The sequence below is a fragment of the Protopterus annectens genome, chromosome 5.part0 (genome assembly GCF_019279795.1).
Source record: "Protopterus annectens isolate FY-2018-M chromosome 5.part0, PAN1.0, whole genome shotgun sequence".
In the NCBI taxonomy this organism is placed as follows: Eukaryota; Metazoa; Chordata; order Ceratodontiformes; family Protopteridae; genus Protopterus; species Protopterus annectens.
The window spans coordinates 217,833,310-217,847,795 of NC_056735.1; the positions used below are offsets into that span (position 1 = coordinate 217,833,310).

At 37.5% G+C, this 14,486-nt stretch overlaps 1 protein-coding gene across 2 annotated transcripts in view; it reads left to right on the forward strand.

The window, feature by feature from the left end:
- Positions 1 to 13,965, forward strand: part of GRM5 (glutamate metabotropic receptor 5) — a 1,888,276-nt gene extending 1,874,311 nt beyond the window's left edge. Inside the window, exon 9 of one of the 2 annotated variants that reach the window (XM_044072205.1) lies at positions 9,626 to 13,965. In XM_044072205.1, the coding sequence (XP_043928140.1) occupies positions 9,626 to 10,454 (829 nt within the window). In that variant the 3' untranslated portion in view covers positions 10,455 to 13,965. The remainder of the gene's footprint in view (positions 1 to 9,625) is intronic. The other variant, XM_044072206.1, reaches the window with a different exon arrangement.
- The last annotated feature ends 521 nt before the right edge of the window (positions 13,966 to 14,486 follow it).

Below are 14,486 nucleotides of genomic sequence, written 5' to 3' on the forward strand. Positions count from 1 at the left end.
CCAATAATGGAGCACTAGATAAACCCACTAAGGCATAGATTTGTGTTACTAATGTTTCCTTAACATCAATGTTAGTAGAATAAATTATATATGTACTTAGTTTTCTCTGTCTTGGTAATAGTTCACTCTTAATTGAATCTTTAACATTAGAAGCACACAGTTCAGTTCTAGAAGTTTTTAGTGTTGATACTCAGAAATTCTTTTCCCATAAATTAACAAATGTAAATATTGTATTTTAAGTTCCACAATCCTTATGACTAAAGAAAGAAGGATAAGAAAAAATGGAGAGTGGGCCAATGATTGTAGTTTTAAGCAAACCTTTGAAAAGAAGTGGCCCATGGTAAAATGGTCAATGTGGTTATCCAGAAATGAAAAGAGGGCCAATGAGACCTGGAGAGATTATGTGTTTTAGAGTGCAGGGAATGGGTTTGTGAAGTAAAACTAGGGCTGGACCAAGTTGAATATGTAAGAAGAGTGATTGGTGGAGGTAAGGGCAAAAGGGATTGGACATTGTGTGGTGGAGACAGGACCAATAGACAGTGTGTCTCGAGTTTGATGTGATAAGATGTGGGCAGTAGCAGTCCAAAGGGGATAGGGTGAAAGCCGTTGAAAGAGGATTGGGTGGTGGACTTCAAGGATGGTTAGTGATTGGAAGACAATAAGGGTGAACTGGAGGCTAATGATTGTGGGGTAGGGGGCTACGATTGGGGAGTAATGAGCGAGGCCTATTGGTTAATGAGTAAAAGCAGGGCTTCATGATGTGTGTGTGAGTAAGAATGGGCAGTGTGTATTGGGCTAAGTGGGAAATGAAAGTAATAGATTGGGCCACAATGGCCTGTATAGAGGGAGGGGTCAAATGTGAAAAAATGGGAATAAAAATTAAAATACTAATTATGAGAGTAGAGATATAAAACATAACACATTAAAAATAAGAATAATTACAAATGATCAACACATGTATTGCAGTTATGAGGGGAAAAATAAATGGACTACAGTGGAACAAACGGGTGGAGAGAAGATACCATTTGCAAGAAAACTAAGTGAAAGCCATAATTAAGCTGATGTGTGTAAAAACATAATGGACTGATATATAAATTGATATATAAAGAAATAGCAGTAAAACCCTCATTAAATTTACAATTTCACTGTGATGACACAAGTAGTAAGGTCAAGAAATCAGCTTTGTCAATGAGAATACATTAAACGAGTCATAAAATAGAAGCATTACTGCCAGCAGATTAGCTGAAATTCTCAGTAGACAGAGCGAGCAATAGAATAGGTCACCTGGTATCATAACTGAAAGTTTCATAACAAAATACAGAAATACAAAAAGGCAAGGAGTTAACAGGACTTTTAAGCCCTTTAAAAGGTTTTGTGTGTGAACAGCACTTTCACCTGAGCTTCATCAGATCTGACCAGTTTGGGAAGTTATCTAAATATAGTAAAAAACTCCAGAGCTTAGCATAAATAAATAAAATTTTGTGTACATGAAAGTGATCAAAAGTTAGAATTTAGAGCCAAAAACTGAAAATTAAAAAGATTGAGATATGGAGCAATGTTGTTGAAAACACAGTGCAATGCTAATGAGAGATATAGTCCGAGAAATGTCTATAAACAGATTACAGTCTCTTGGTGAGTGTATTTTAATAATAAGCATGGTGGTACAGTTTTAAAAGATTCAGTACGCTGCTGATGGATACTTATGTGTTTAAGCCTAGTGATCTGTATACTTCTAACCTGATCTGCTATTTGAGTTCTTTCTTTCCAGTAAACATTGTATTCTCCTTGGGGTTCTTCTTTAGCAAGATGGTTGAGTGCATGGAAAAGAAATGCTCCTATGTGATTTGTGAGGGCATTATTTAGGTTGTCTTAGCATATGTCCATGTGGTGCCATACAATCCTGGTCTTTATCTTGTTATCAGTCTTGCCCACATATAAAGGTGGACATCAAGTGCATTGTGCCCTGGAGACCACACTTGAATTGTTGCAGTCATGGTGCCCTTTACTTTGGACAAAGCAGTTATCAGAGGGGTTTTAGAAACCTGAGCAGTTGCTTATTAAAATGCAGTTGTCTTTTGAGATCAGAAGATCCAGGAAGAAGGCTTTATTTCTCTGGTAGGAATGAGTGAACTTAAGGAAGCTAGTCGAATTCCCGATGTGGTGGAAAAAAACAAGTAAGGTTAGTTCTTCACTATTCCAAATGATAAATATATCATCTATGTAACAAAAGTAACAGATTATATGTTATAAGAAAGGAGTGCTGTAAAAGTTGCTCTTTTCCCATTTGCCAAGGGCTGTATTTGAGAGGCTAGGTGCCATGGCAGCCCCCATAGCTATGCTTTTTTTTTTGCCTGTAGTACTTTTTCTTAAAGCCAAAAAAATTGTTCTCAAGTAGAAGTTTAAGGAATCTGGAAATAACTTTGGTGTCTCTGGTTAAGGTCTGAGTTTGGTCTAACATTGATTCTACTACAGCCTTGATGTGGTAGTAGTAGTAAAGGGTCATCTTTGGTCTGAGGAAGCAACTAGGGCTGGTTGCAAAAGCGCTTACCTATAATAAAGAGCATTGGATTTATACTGGATTTTACAGTGGGTTTTTGCTCCTTCAGTGTGGTTTTAGCAGTATTAGGAGTTTACGTTTTTTCTGGGCCTAAAAATCCTGTTAACTCATTTTCTCTGCATATTTTTGTATTTACCTATGAAACTTTCAGTTATGACACTTGATGACCTACTCTGTCACTTGGTCCATCCACTGGTAATTTCAGCTAATCTGTTGGCAGTAAGGCTTCTGTTTTATGACCCACATTTTATGTATTTTCATTGACCAAGCCGATTATTTGACCTGATTATTTGAATGGACTACTTGTGTTGTCACAGTGAAATTGTAAATGTAATGAGGGTTTTACTGCTATTTCTTTATATATCCATTTACATAGCAGTCCATTATATTTTTACACACATCAGCTTACTTATGGCTTCCACTTAGAAAGTTTTCTTGCAAACAGTGTCTACCCCCCCACCCCTTAGATCCACTGTAGTCCATTTTTTTTTACTGGTAACCGCAATACGTGTTGATCATTTGTAATTATTCTTATTTTTAATGCACTATGTTTTATATCTCTACTCTCATCATTTGTATTTGTATTTTTATTCCCATTTTTTCCCATTTGACCCTTCACTGTATATGGGCCATTATGGGCCAGTCTCTTAGTTTCCTTTCCCACTTAGCCCAATACACACTGCTTGTTCTTAGCCACACACACACACACACACACACACACACACACACACACACACACACACACACACACACACACACATCATTTGGCCCTATTTTCACTCATTAACATATCAGTCTCCTGCGTTCCTTCCCAGTCATTGTCCCCCACCCTGCAGTCATCAGCCTGCAGTTCACCCTTATCATCTTCCAGTCGCTAGCCATCCTTGCTGTCCATGACCCACTCCCTTTTTGATGACCTTTGCCCTATCCTCTTTGGACTGCTACTTCCCATGTCCTCTCACATTGACACTCTAGGCACACTGTCTATTTGTCCCTTCTCTACCACACAACCTCCAGTCCCTTTTCCTCTTACCTCCAGCAATCACTCTCCTTACACATTAACCTTGGTCCAGCCCTTGTTTTGCTTCACATACCCATTCCCATGTCTCTTAGACGTGTCATCTATCCACAGCTCTTATTGGCCCTCTTTTCATACCACATTAACTGTTTCACCATGTGTCACTTCTTTTCATATGTTTAGCTTAAAACTACAAACATTGGTACACTCTCCATTTTTTTTACCCTATCAAAAGACACCACTTTTGTTTCTATTCTATTGAAAACTACTGTGCTGTGCAACTGAAATAAATATAAATAACTATTAAAATCTAATATTATCACAGTGCTCATCTGACCAAGAAGGAAATGTTTTGGATTCTACAGAAGTCTGTGTGAATGATCTTTATTTTATTTACTTTTCAAGGCTTGCTTTATTAAGTTTATATACAACCTCTGCTTGAATACCAGGTTACTACTCTGTCTTCATCCTTAATTCAGTTGCAGCCATATTTGTAAAACCCCTAGTGGTTTTCATGCACAGATTAATTCAGAGCAAGCCCTTCACATCCACAAATGTTAAGTGGACTGCTTCTTTATGATCCTTATGACTAAGAATACGATAGAATAATCTAGTGTTTTTACATTAAGAATATCTCACAACTGCTTACATTTAGTACAGTTGAAATGGGTCTCCTTCAAAACACCAAAAGACCAGAACATTGAAAGTGTTTTGAAGGAGACCAAAACAATGAAACCGCAGAACACCAAAAAGTGCGAAATTCAAAATCCTGGTCTTACGGGATTTTTATTTAGCGCTTTTGTTGTTCCGTTGTGGGTGAGTATGCACGTATAAGTGTATTTGTGAGGGGTAGTGCTATGTGTAAGTGTGTGTTGTGACTGTGGTATGTGTGTGTGTGTGTGTGTGTGTGTGTGTGTGTGTGTGTGTGTGTGTGTGTGTGTGTGTGGGACTGTAGTGTGTGGGTGTGAGTTTGCCTTGTGTGTCTGTTTGTGCGATCTCGGAGTTAGAATACTAAAGTATGGGGGTGTGGGGGGTGCAGGGGGGCTTGCCTCCCCTGCCTGTTTGTAGTGTAGGGTGGTGTGGTTGGTAGTTTGGGGCAGTTGTGTATGTATTTGTGTATGTTTTTTGTGTGTGTTAACCTTACGTGGTTTTCGGTGTTGTGGGGTTTAGTTGTTTTGGTCTTGGTGTTTTGGTCTTCGGTGTTGTGAGGTTTTGTTGTTCTGAAATAGACCCGTTAAAACAGGCAATATGCCCTTTCTCAGGCAGAATTTGAAAATAATGTTTACAATGCATGCATCTTAAAATAAATGTGCCCTTCAATAAGTCATTGAAAGCGTACTGATTAAAGTATCTGTGGTCACAGACTCCAGGAAACAGTCATTAGACAAAGTAATCTTGCAGGATCAGTAAAATAAAAAGAATACATCCCTAATTAAATACAATCACATGGTACAAAAAAACAATCAATAAAGTAGTAAACCTGGGTAGTAGATTAATAGATGGCAGCACTACTTTGACTTTTATAAACATCATAGCACCATGTAGAAATGCAATTGTTAAATTCAAGTTTAAGCTAACATACCATTAGCTGGGTTGATAAAGTCAGCCCATGAGTACAAAATAACCCTTGGAGATAAGAAAGACACTTCTGGTAAGAACATGTATAAAATACTCAAAGTACAGCTAAGAGAATTATTCAAATAACTGACAAGCACTGAGAATCAGTGTAGGAATTTAAGCTTAAGAAAAAATACCCGGTGTTCAAATTTAGACATAGTAGTGTTCTCTTTTAAAAAAAATGAACAACTAACTGACCTCTGTTAAAGCACAAATATACCAAAGGCAAAATGGCAACATTTCCATTACTCCTCAAACTTCATAAATCAGGCAATCATACAAAGACACAGAAAAACATGTCTCTGTGTCTTTGCATCAACATACCAATAGGCATCTTCTCTACATTGTGTCACTTACAGAGAGATACCTCAAACCAGGAAGGAGCAAGATGGCTGGACTGTCTAGGGACCATCAAACTAGTGCCTCTGGAACACCAAGAAATATAAAAAATAAATAAAACATCCTCAACCTGGTCCTCACAAACATGACAGAATGCTGCAGCACCGTCCACTCCAGTGTGATGTCCATGCTAGTCAAATTCATAAAGCTGTCTCCTTTAAGGAAAATGTAAAACCATGGACACATAGAAACCCTAGAACTTTTAAAAATTACTCAAAGAAACCCTGTATAAACATATCAATAGCTGTATAATAAATACTGTACCTACCAAAAATAAGTGCAGGGCTGGCACAAAATTAAATGCCATTTTAGAATTCCAACATTAATAGGCTCTACAACAAAAGGAAAAAAACTCATAGCAAAAACTAGGAAAAGCAATACCCAGCAAGGTAAAAGTACCCTCATCAGCCTAAAGAAGTTACTCACAGGGTTAATCCAGAAAACCAAATTTGATGAGAAAATCATCACCCGTGTCAAGGATAACCACAAGACTTTCTTCAGCTATATCTGAAAGCTCAAAGGCAATACAAAGCAATGTACCAAGTTAATTAAGTTGTACCACATACACAGAACCAGAAGATATAACTAATCTCCTGGCTGACAAACTTGGCTAGAACTTTAATCCATGTCCCCTCCTTGGATATTCCTCAGGAAATTCTGATATCTATTTCACCCTCAATCATTAGTAGAAAACAGGTCCTCAAGGCGTTTTTCAAGGCCAAGAGCACTGTGCTTATGGGTTATGATAATATCCCAAGATGCCTCCTTAATATCGTGAAACATGAACTGTCATACTAGAATATCTATGCTACCACATCCTCCTAATGGGCTTCATGCCTATGAAATGGAGGACTGCAACAATAATACCACTGCCCAAGGGTGGCGCTTTCATGGACCTAGGAAACTACTGACCCATTAACCTGACGAGCCTTCTGTGCAAGGCTATGGAGAGGATAGTCACAGATATCATAAATGATGACACAGGTTACCTACTAACACTAGACCCTAGTCAGTTTGGATTTGTCAAGGGCAAGACTGGTCTACTAATCCTGATGGACTTCTTTGAGAATGTCACCTAAGTGATGGATGAGGGCATATCAGTACATACTGCCTACCTCAACCTGGCCAAGGCAAATGACATAATAGTCCACTCGTGAGTTATTAACAAGCTCTCTAAATTATATAATAACCCATACATCACCCTCTGAATAGCCAGTTGGCTGACTGACAGGACCCAAAAAGTTAGAATAGTGGAATCTACAGCCACAAAAAGGTCTCTTATAACTGGAGTTCCCCAAGTATCATTGCTGGGGCTACTGCTGTTTGATATCTAGGCTAATGTCAAGGGCCTCTGGCCGACCAAGTTTCAGGATGATTGTAGATTGGAAATAGTCAATTCCCCCAAGATACTAATATACTCCAATAGGGCCTGACATTGACTAATAACTGGTGCCTGAGTCATTGCCTAAAACTCACTACTAAGAAGTGCATCATCATAGTTTTTGGCAAGACAGCTACCATTGCAAACAACTACATGAGTTTGTCACTAAGTCTGACGGTGTTTCTCACTGCCTTCTGAGGCCTCTTCCAAGCACAATTCCCACACCATTTATAGTCTGTCCTCCTCCTGAGTAATAGATTCTGGATCCCAAACCAAATGCCTTTGCTGCAGTGCCTTTCCATCTTGTCTCCCGGATACATAGGGTGTCCAGCCTTCTCCTTATCATCATGTCATCCACTTCCAACCTGCATCCTGACAGAAAATCTGCACTGAGTGCAGCATTAGTTTATATTTGGCAAGTTTATTAATTTTACATCCTGTTTTTGCTCAAAAGAGCTATCCCAGGTAACTCGTGCTGAGCAACTGGACAACAGCCAGCCAGTAGCTTATTGACCCAAGGGGCTGCTGGGCTTTATGGCAGGCACACACTGGCCAATAGGGGCAGATACACCTCTCCCATCATTAACATGGGTCCGTGGCATAGGTCAGGTCGTCAACCCACTTATCATCGACAAAAACCCATGCTCATTGGGTGACAAGTGAAAATGTAGAGCCATATTTTACACCACTGAGTGGTTAGCCCTGCTACAGTATGCAGTCTCTGGACCCAGGTTCTCCTATCCTGAGGATACTGCACACCACAGTAGATGCCCAAAGTGGTTGGTCTATACAACTCTTCCTCATATAGGGCACCATGTAGAGTCTGTGCTGCTGTCCTATACTCCATTATTTGGTGAGTTTGAGATGGAAACACTCAGCATATTTTTCAGAGGTGGGAGGATCCCCACAGAGATACAGGAAGAACATGCAAACTTCAAACAGGCATTAGTCAGAGGTCAGGATTGAACCTTGTACCTTGTACATGGGAGGCAAAGACCTTAATCATTATGCTAACATGTTGTACAGTTTCATGGTGTTGAGACCTGTACCCACAATTTTGTGCAGTTTACAACTTTTTGCTTTTTGTTTTAATATGTAACCTCTCAAGCCTGGGCCTTGATTAATTGTGTGTGGATTGATAAAGACTGAGATTAGTTGTAATTTGTTTCTAGTGGTTAATATTCTAATGTCTAGCAACTAGAACACAGCAAATTATTTCTTAGATTGAAGATTAACCATATTTGTTTTTTTTTTGTTTTTTTTTTTTGTTTGTTTAATTTCTGTCTTTAAAAGTAAAAATTGCATTGAACTACACTAAATTGTCCAGACTCCAAAGCAGGCACCTACTGTGGCAATAAAAGACTCGTGAAACAGGTCCCTATCAGATGATCGAGTTTTCACAAACTCAAAATTGAAATGGTCGAGATAATATTATCAAGTTTTTGAAAACCTAATGCTTTTGAATGGAGATCGCGGTACAGTAAGGCTCTGGAAATGTACACTTTTCCCCACTGTAGTGTAATCTCAGAGTTGGTGTATATAATTTGCAGGGGGTGTGGGGGTGCATAAATAATGGTAGATTTGTGTGTGTGTGTGTGTTTTTTTTTTAAGTTTGTATTATTGGAAACTCAATTATATGGTCTCAACCATATAAATTTCTAGTTTCTGAAAACTCAATCTTCTGGCATAGACCCCCTGAAACAAAGAAATGTAGCATTTTCAAGCTGAATCCTTAATGTATTTTTCTTTAATTAATTGTTACTGTTCACTCATTGTCCACTAACTTTGAATATAAGTTTTATAGATTAAATCTCCATATACACCAAAAACGTAGGGGAGGTTTCAATCATGATCACAATTTAGGATACTAGAGGTTTCTATGACAGGTAATTTCCAACCCGTACATCCAATTTAATTCGTAATGAAACTGAGCATATGAATAGGAATTTGGGAAGTGAGTAAAACAGAATATTTATCATTTAGGGCAAAGATCCAACAACACTGTACTTGTTAAGATATTATAATCATTTTTGTTAACGTTGAATCTTAGTGGAAAGAGAAACCCCTTTACTGAACTGCATTATTCACCAATGTGCATTTTTTCACACAACTGCTCAATGGACAAGTCACCTGTTCCCCTGAAGAATGTATCCATTCAGACAGTTTTAGTGTAATAGTGAAATAAAGCTATTCTTTTTTCATTATTATTTTTACATTTTCCACAAAAGAGAAAACTTTCTACAGTCATCCTCTCTTCTAGTATTCAAGCCTTCATTTATTTTGGAAAATGGTGCCTTATAGGTTTAATGATTTGTAATATTATTCTATGACATGGAAATGTTTTGAGACAAAAATGAACAGGATAGCTGTAATTTATCAGTATGGAGATGAAACTGTCTGCACTCTAACACCAAATTTCATATGATTACTGTTGCATTTGTGGAATAAAACATCGAGCAATGGTCATTTTCTAAACTCTTCTTCTTTCTGTTCCTATTATCCAGATATACAGAATTTATGTTTATAAATAAGTTATACAGAATCTATGTTTTGTAAAACAATATTAAACATGTTATAATTAATATTTATTGGTGTATACTTTGTAATCTTTTAATGTCAACACAGTACTAACATTGTTTTACTTCTTTGCCAGTTCAAATGGAAAATCAGTCACTTGGGCCCAGAATGAAAGGAGTAATAAAGGACATCATCTCTGGCAAAGGCTCTCTGTACACATCAAAAAGAAAGACAGCACAAACCAGATGGCAGTTATTAAACCCTTTTCCAAGTCTGCAGAGGCTCGCTATTGCAGCACTGGGTTCCCTGATACTACTACAACTAAGATGCTTTATGATGTCTCAGAAGCAGAGGAACATTATCCAATCCAGTACCGTGGAGTACACCCTCAGACACCTTCACCGATTAGCACTGTGAGTCACAGAGCTTCTTCTATTACCAAGCCTGAAGATGACATTCCAACATTTCATCCAGAACAGGTAAAGAGAAGAAATTCATCGCAGGGATCCCTGATGGATCAGATCAGCAATGTTGTTAATCGGTTCACTGCCAATATCAGTGAACTAAATTCAATGATGCTTACAACTCCCTCTACAGGACCTATAGCAGCAACTCCACTCTGTTCTTCATACTTAATTCCAAGAGAGATTCAACTTCCAACAACCATGACAACATTTGCAGAGGTTCAGCCCCTCCCTACCATTGAGGTGAATAACAGTTCACAAGCAGCAAATAAAACCTCCAGTGAAAGTGTCAAAGATGGAGCTGCTGAAGCATCCGCTGTTAAAGGGGACTTAGAAGAACTTGTGGCGTTGACCCCACCTTCCCCTTTCAGAGATTCTGTTGATTCAGGGAGTGGTTCTCCTAGTTCCCCTGTTTCAGAGTCCGCACTTTGTATGCCACCCTCTCCAAAGTATGACAATCTCGTTTTAAGGGATTATAGTCACAGCTCCTCTTCTTTGTGAATGTAAAACAGACAAAAAAAAAATCCATGGAATTTCTGTAACTGTGAGAATTAAGTGGAAACAACACTGAGTCTGGAAGATCCTCAGTGTCTGTAGAAACAAGTTTGCTTTGGAAAGTATGATTTCCTGAACATCATACTGAACAACGAAAATGAGCAACAGGACAGTAGGGAACTGAATGGGGAAAATAATGGATTTTATATCATTATTTTGCAGATACATTGATGGATCTGTTAATGCTAGTGGCCTTAGACAACAGGGGCTATTAATAAATGGTGTGTACTGTTTCAGAGGGCTGGACAAGCACTTAATGAAACCAGATACATACCACGTGCTTTGCTTCCATAAAACACTGAACTGTTAATATATGGAAACTAGTTTGTAAGCAATTATGTTGATTTATTTATTTACTTACTTATATTTCTACCCTGAAAGTATTATACTTGCTGAAACTGAGAAAGAGCAAATCAGAGCATAACTTCTATCACCAGCTGAAACAATTAAGGACCAAAATGCCTTAGAGTTTATTCTGAAGGCACTCCAATAGCTCATCAATTAACAGTGAGAAATGGTCACAATACAGGTATTAGATACGCATTACTGAATCTTTAAATGTAATATTACATGCTCTGTCATGAATATATTGATTAAAATGTGATCATATAAATCACATTAATTTAGCACAAAAGTACAGCCATATGCTGTTCTACTGACCCATACTAATCAGTTTTAAAATTAAACATCAAAGGAACCATTTTGGAAGTACAGTGCACAAAAACTGTAAATTAATGCCTCATTTTAGCTTTGTACAATACTCAGAGCTAGACATGTTGCCTCTCTCTCTCTCTCTGTGTAACTTGTCATACCCTTTTGCTTAGTTCTGATTAACTTCTTTTAGCTTTCTATGTGTGTGCTTAGGACGTGTTCAGTGCACTGCACATGTTTTTTTCCTTCTTGGCTGCCACTTTTAACTTATTTTTAATAATATGGAATGTTTTATAAATGTGCATTCATTTTTATACTGTTGATTAATTCTGGATAATTGTGTTGGCATGCTCTGATTTTGTGGTTAGTCATAGAGTACTGTACAAATAATAGTAAGAATTATGCCAAGATATTAAATGTCTTGTGCATAAAGCAGTTCTGCATAGCCTGTCAATGTTTTTGAGGATAACAATTTATTTTACCTGATATAAAGAAAGCATAGTTTTTTAAGATATTGTATTGACTGATGTAAGGCTGTAATATTCCTCTGAAACAGAAATGTGATATTTAAGAATGAGAGTTTGACTATGACTATGATTGCAGTCAAAACACCTGGTTCAGGAACAGTCATGACAATATTCTAAGCTGCACTGAACGTAGCAGGAGACATCAAAGATTCATTTTTTAAGCTAAAATGGACATAATTTGCTGCAGTACTGAAGCAGAACTAACTCAACTTCTATTACCCCGGGCCCAACTTGAAGTTAGGGTCATTTTAAAAGGCAGGTTGAAATATTGGAAATTGCTATAATATTTAATACAAAAAATTACTATAATACATTGAGTGACATTGTAAGAATTTCTATAGTCACACATAACACAAAAATAATTAAAAAAATAAGCATTTTCAAACATAAATGCAGAAACATCAAAGAATTTTTTTTCTGCATGATTGGCAAAACGAGCAGAACCAGTAAGTGCTGCACTACAACATTGCAGTATTGATTTGCAGTACTAAAAACTACACTTACTTTTTGAAACTCACTAAACACAGTTGCAGTTATTTCAGTCAATATGGCACTTAGCCAGCTTATCACACAACTCCTTGTTAAAGTGAAAGGAAAATGCAGCTTGTGATGTTTACAGCTTGGATTACTTGACTTTGATGTTTTTAAAGTACAGTAATGAAGAATCTTATCCAAAAAGTTGACAGTACAGCAATGAGATGGACTACAAACAAACACACACACAAACACACACACACACACACACACATACATACACACACACACACACACACACACACACACACACACACACACACACACACACACTCACTGTCGTATATTACATGTCTGATACACTTTTTCACAGGGCTCCCCTACAGTTGTTCAACGTGAAATTGTTTGAGATTCAGAACGCATTAATAAAAAAGACAATAGGTACAACACAGAACACTATTTTTCATAAGGAATCATAGCAGGTGCAGTTTGTAAGTGTGACCCAGCAACGATTCATCTGTTTTGTATGAGTTCTCCCTTATTCAAGTTGGTGCAGCTGTGAAGTACGGGGGCTCCCCCCCTGCAAAAAACTATTAAAATAGATTTTTTGCTGTTCTGTGTTTATGGCATTTTGTCATCCTTACCGTTTGTTGACTTTCAGGAAGTTGTTTCATAGCAGAACCTGTTAACACAGAAGGCATTGCAGCAGGTACAAGCTCAGTGTGTACTGCAGTATAGACTACAGCAGACTTTATATTCCTGCTACCTGATTACTGAAGTTGGACAATAAAGTCATTCTGCAGCAGTAAAACAAGAGCTAAAGAATCTCTTAACTTCCTGTGGAGAAATATCTGAATTTCTCCCAGCAGAGATCATTTCATTCTACCATCATAAAGACAGCATGCAAACAGTTTGACACTGCTTTGAGTTGTGAACAGATGCCAGGACTTCACGTACGTCCATTTTTCTGCTATGAAGCTTGCACAAATGACATTCTGGTCTTCCAGATGCAGAAGCAGCTGTGCAGTCAATGCAACACTTTAGGTATGTAGATTTTTACAGTAAAAGCGGAGAGCAAATTTAAGAAGCAACAGCAGGACAAATTCAGTAGCATCATATTATTGACCGGCAATTGTTTTCTACCTTCACTACAGTCATTATTTGAGAGGTGCATATACCTACTTAATTTGGATGCTAGCCTCTTACCTTGATATACACACAGCAGCCATGAGATTATCACTGGCACACCTGCCATACACTTCCATGCCACTCATCTAAAAGCAAGCCTTCTTATACTGCAGTAGTTAAAAAGTTTCTCCTCATGACTCAAAGGCATCACAAGTGAAGTCAGACTCCCAAACTGCTAAGTAGCACAAAATAGCCTTAATTATTAAATTGCATTAGTGTTGCCAACAGGTCATATACTTGGCTTTGCTATAGAAGGCTGTGGGTTCTATTCCCATACTAGGTAAATGAAGTTTTAAGACTGCTATGCAGTGTAAAGAGGTTGATGCATTTCTGAGTGTTGTTATCCTTGAATTATTTATTTACTACAAAAGTTCAACTGGGTAAAAAATATCTATTTTAAGTGGAGGCCCAGGAAGAAAATCTTCAGAGAATTAAATCACATCAAATAAAACACTAGTAGAAATGTAATTAAAAAATGCATATTTGCATACAGTTTAATAGTGGAATATATATGATATAATAAATCATGGGGAGACATAAGTGATATAAAAATAAAAATAAATAAAAAAATGATTAAATATGATAATCGATATATACAAAAGTATTAGAAGTACAGTCTCCTATGCCAGGAAATAAAAATAAAAAGATACAAGTCCTCCCTAAAAGTGGGGAAAGGGCAGGTGTTGAAAGGTACAGATAGGTAGTACAATGAGAGGTTAGGTGAGTAAGAATGTAAAGTATTTGTTAATATAGATCATACAGGTGAGGTCCATGGGCATAGCCAGGAGTTTGTGAGAAGTTTCTGAGAGAGAACTGGAATACGTAGAGGATAGATATAGTTCTGATTGAATGTGCAAGAGTTTTGAAGTTTAACTAAGGTCTGCTTGAGTAGGGTACCTCAGGAGGATACAAAAGATCCCAAGGCACCTACTGAAAAAGTACAAGAAATTCCCTGATGCCCTTAACAAATTTTCACTTGATATCACCCAGGTCACTCCTGAAAAGAAGCCACTAGTTAGTGGGTCAACAAAGGATAAAAAAAAAAATTATCACCATTTATCAAAAAACCACAAGCTCGATTCAGATGAACAATCATACTGGTTCAACTTATGAGACAGCTGAAATGCAAGGAATTGTC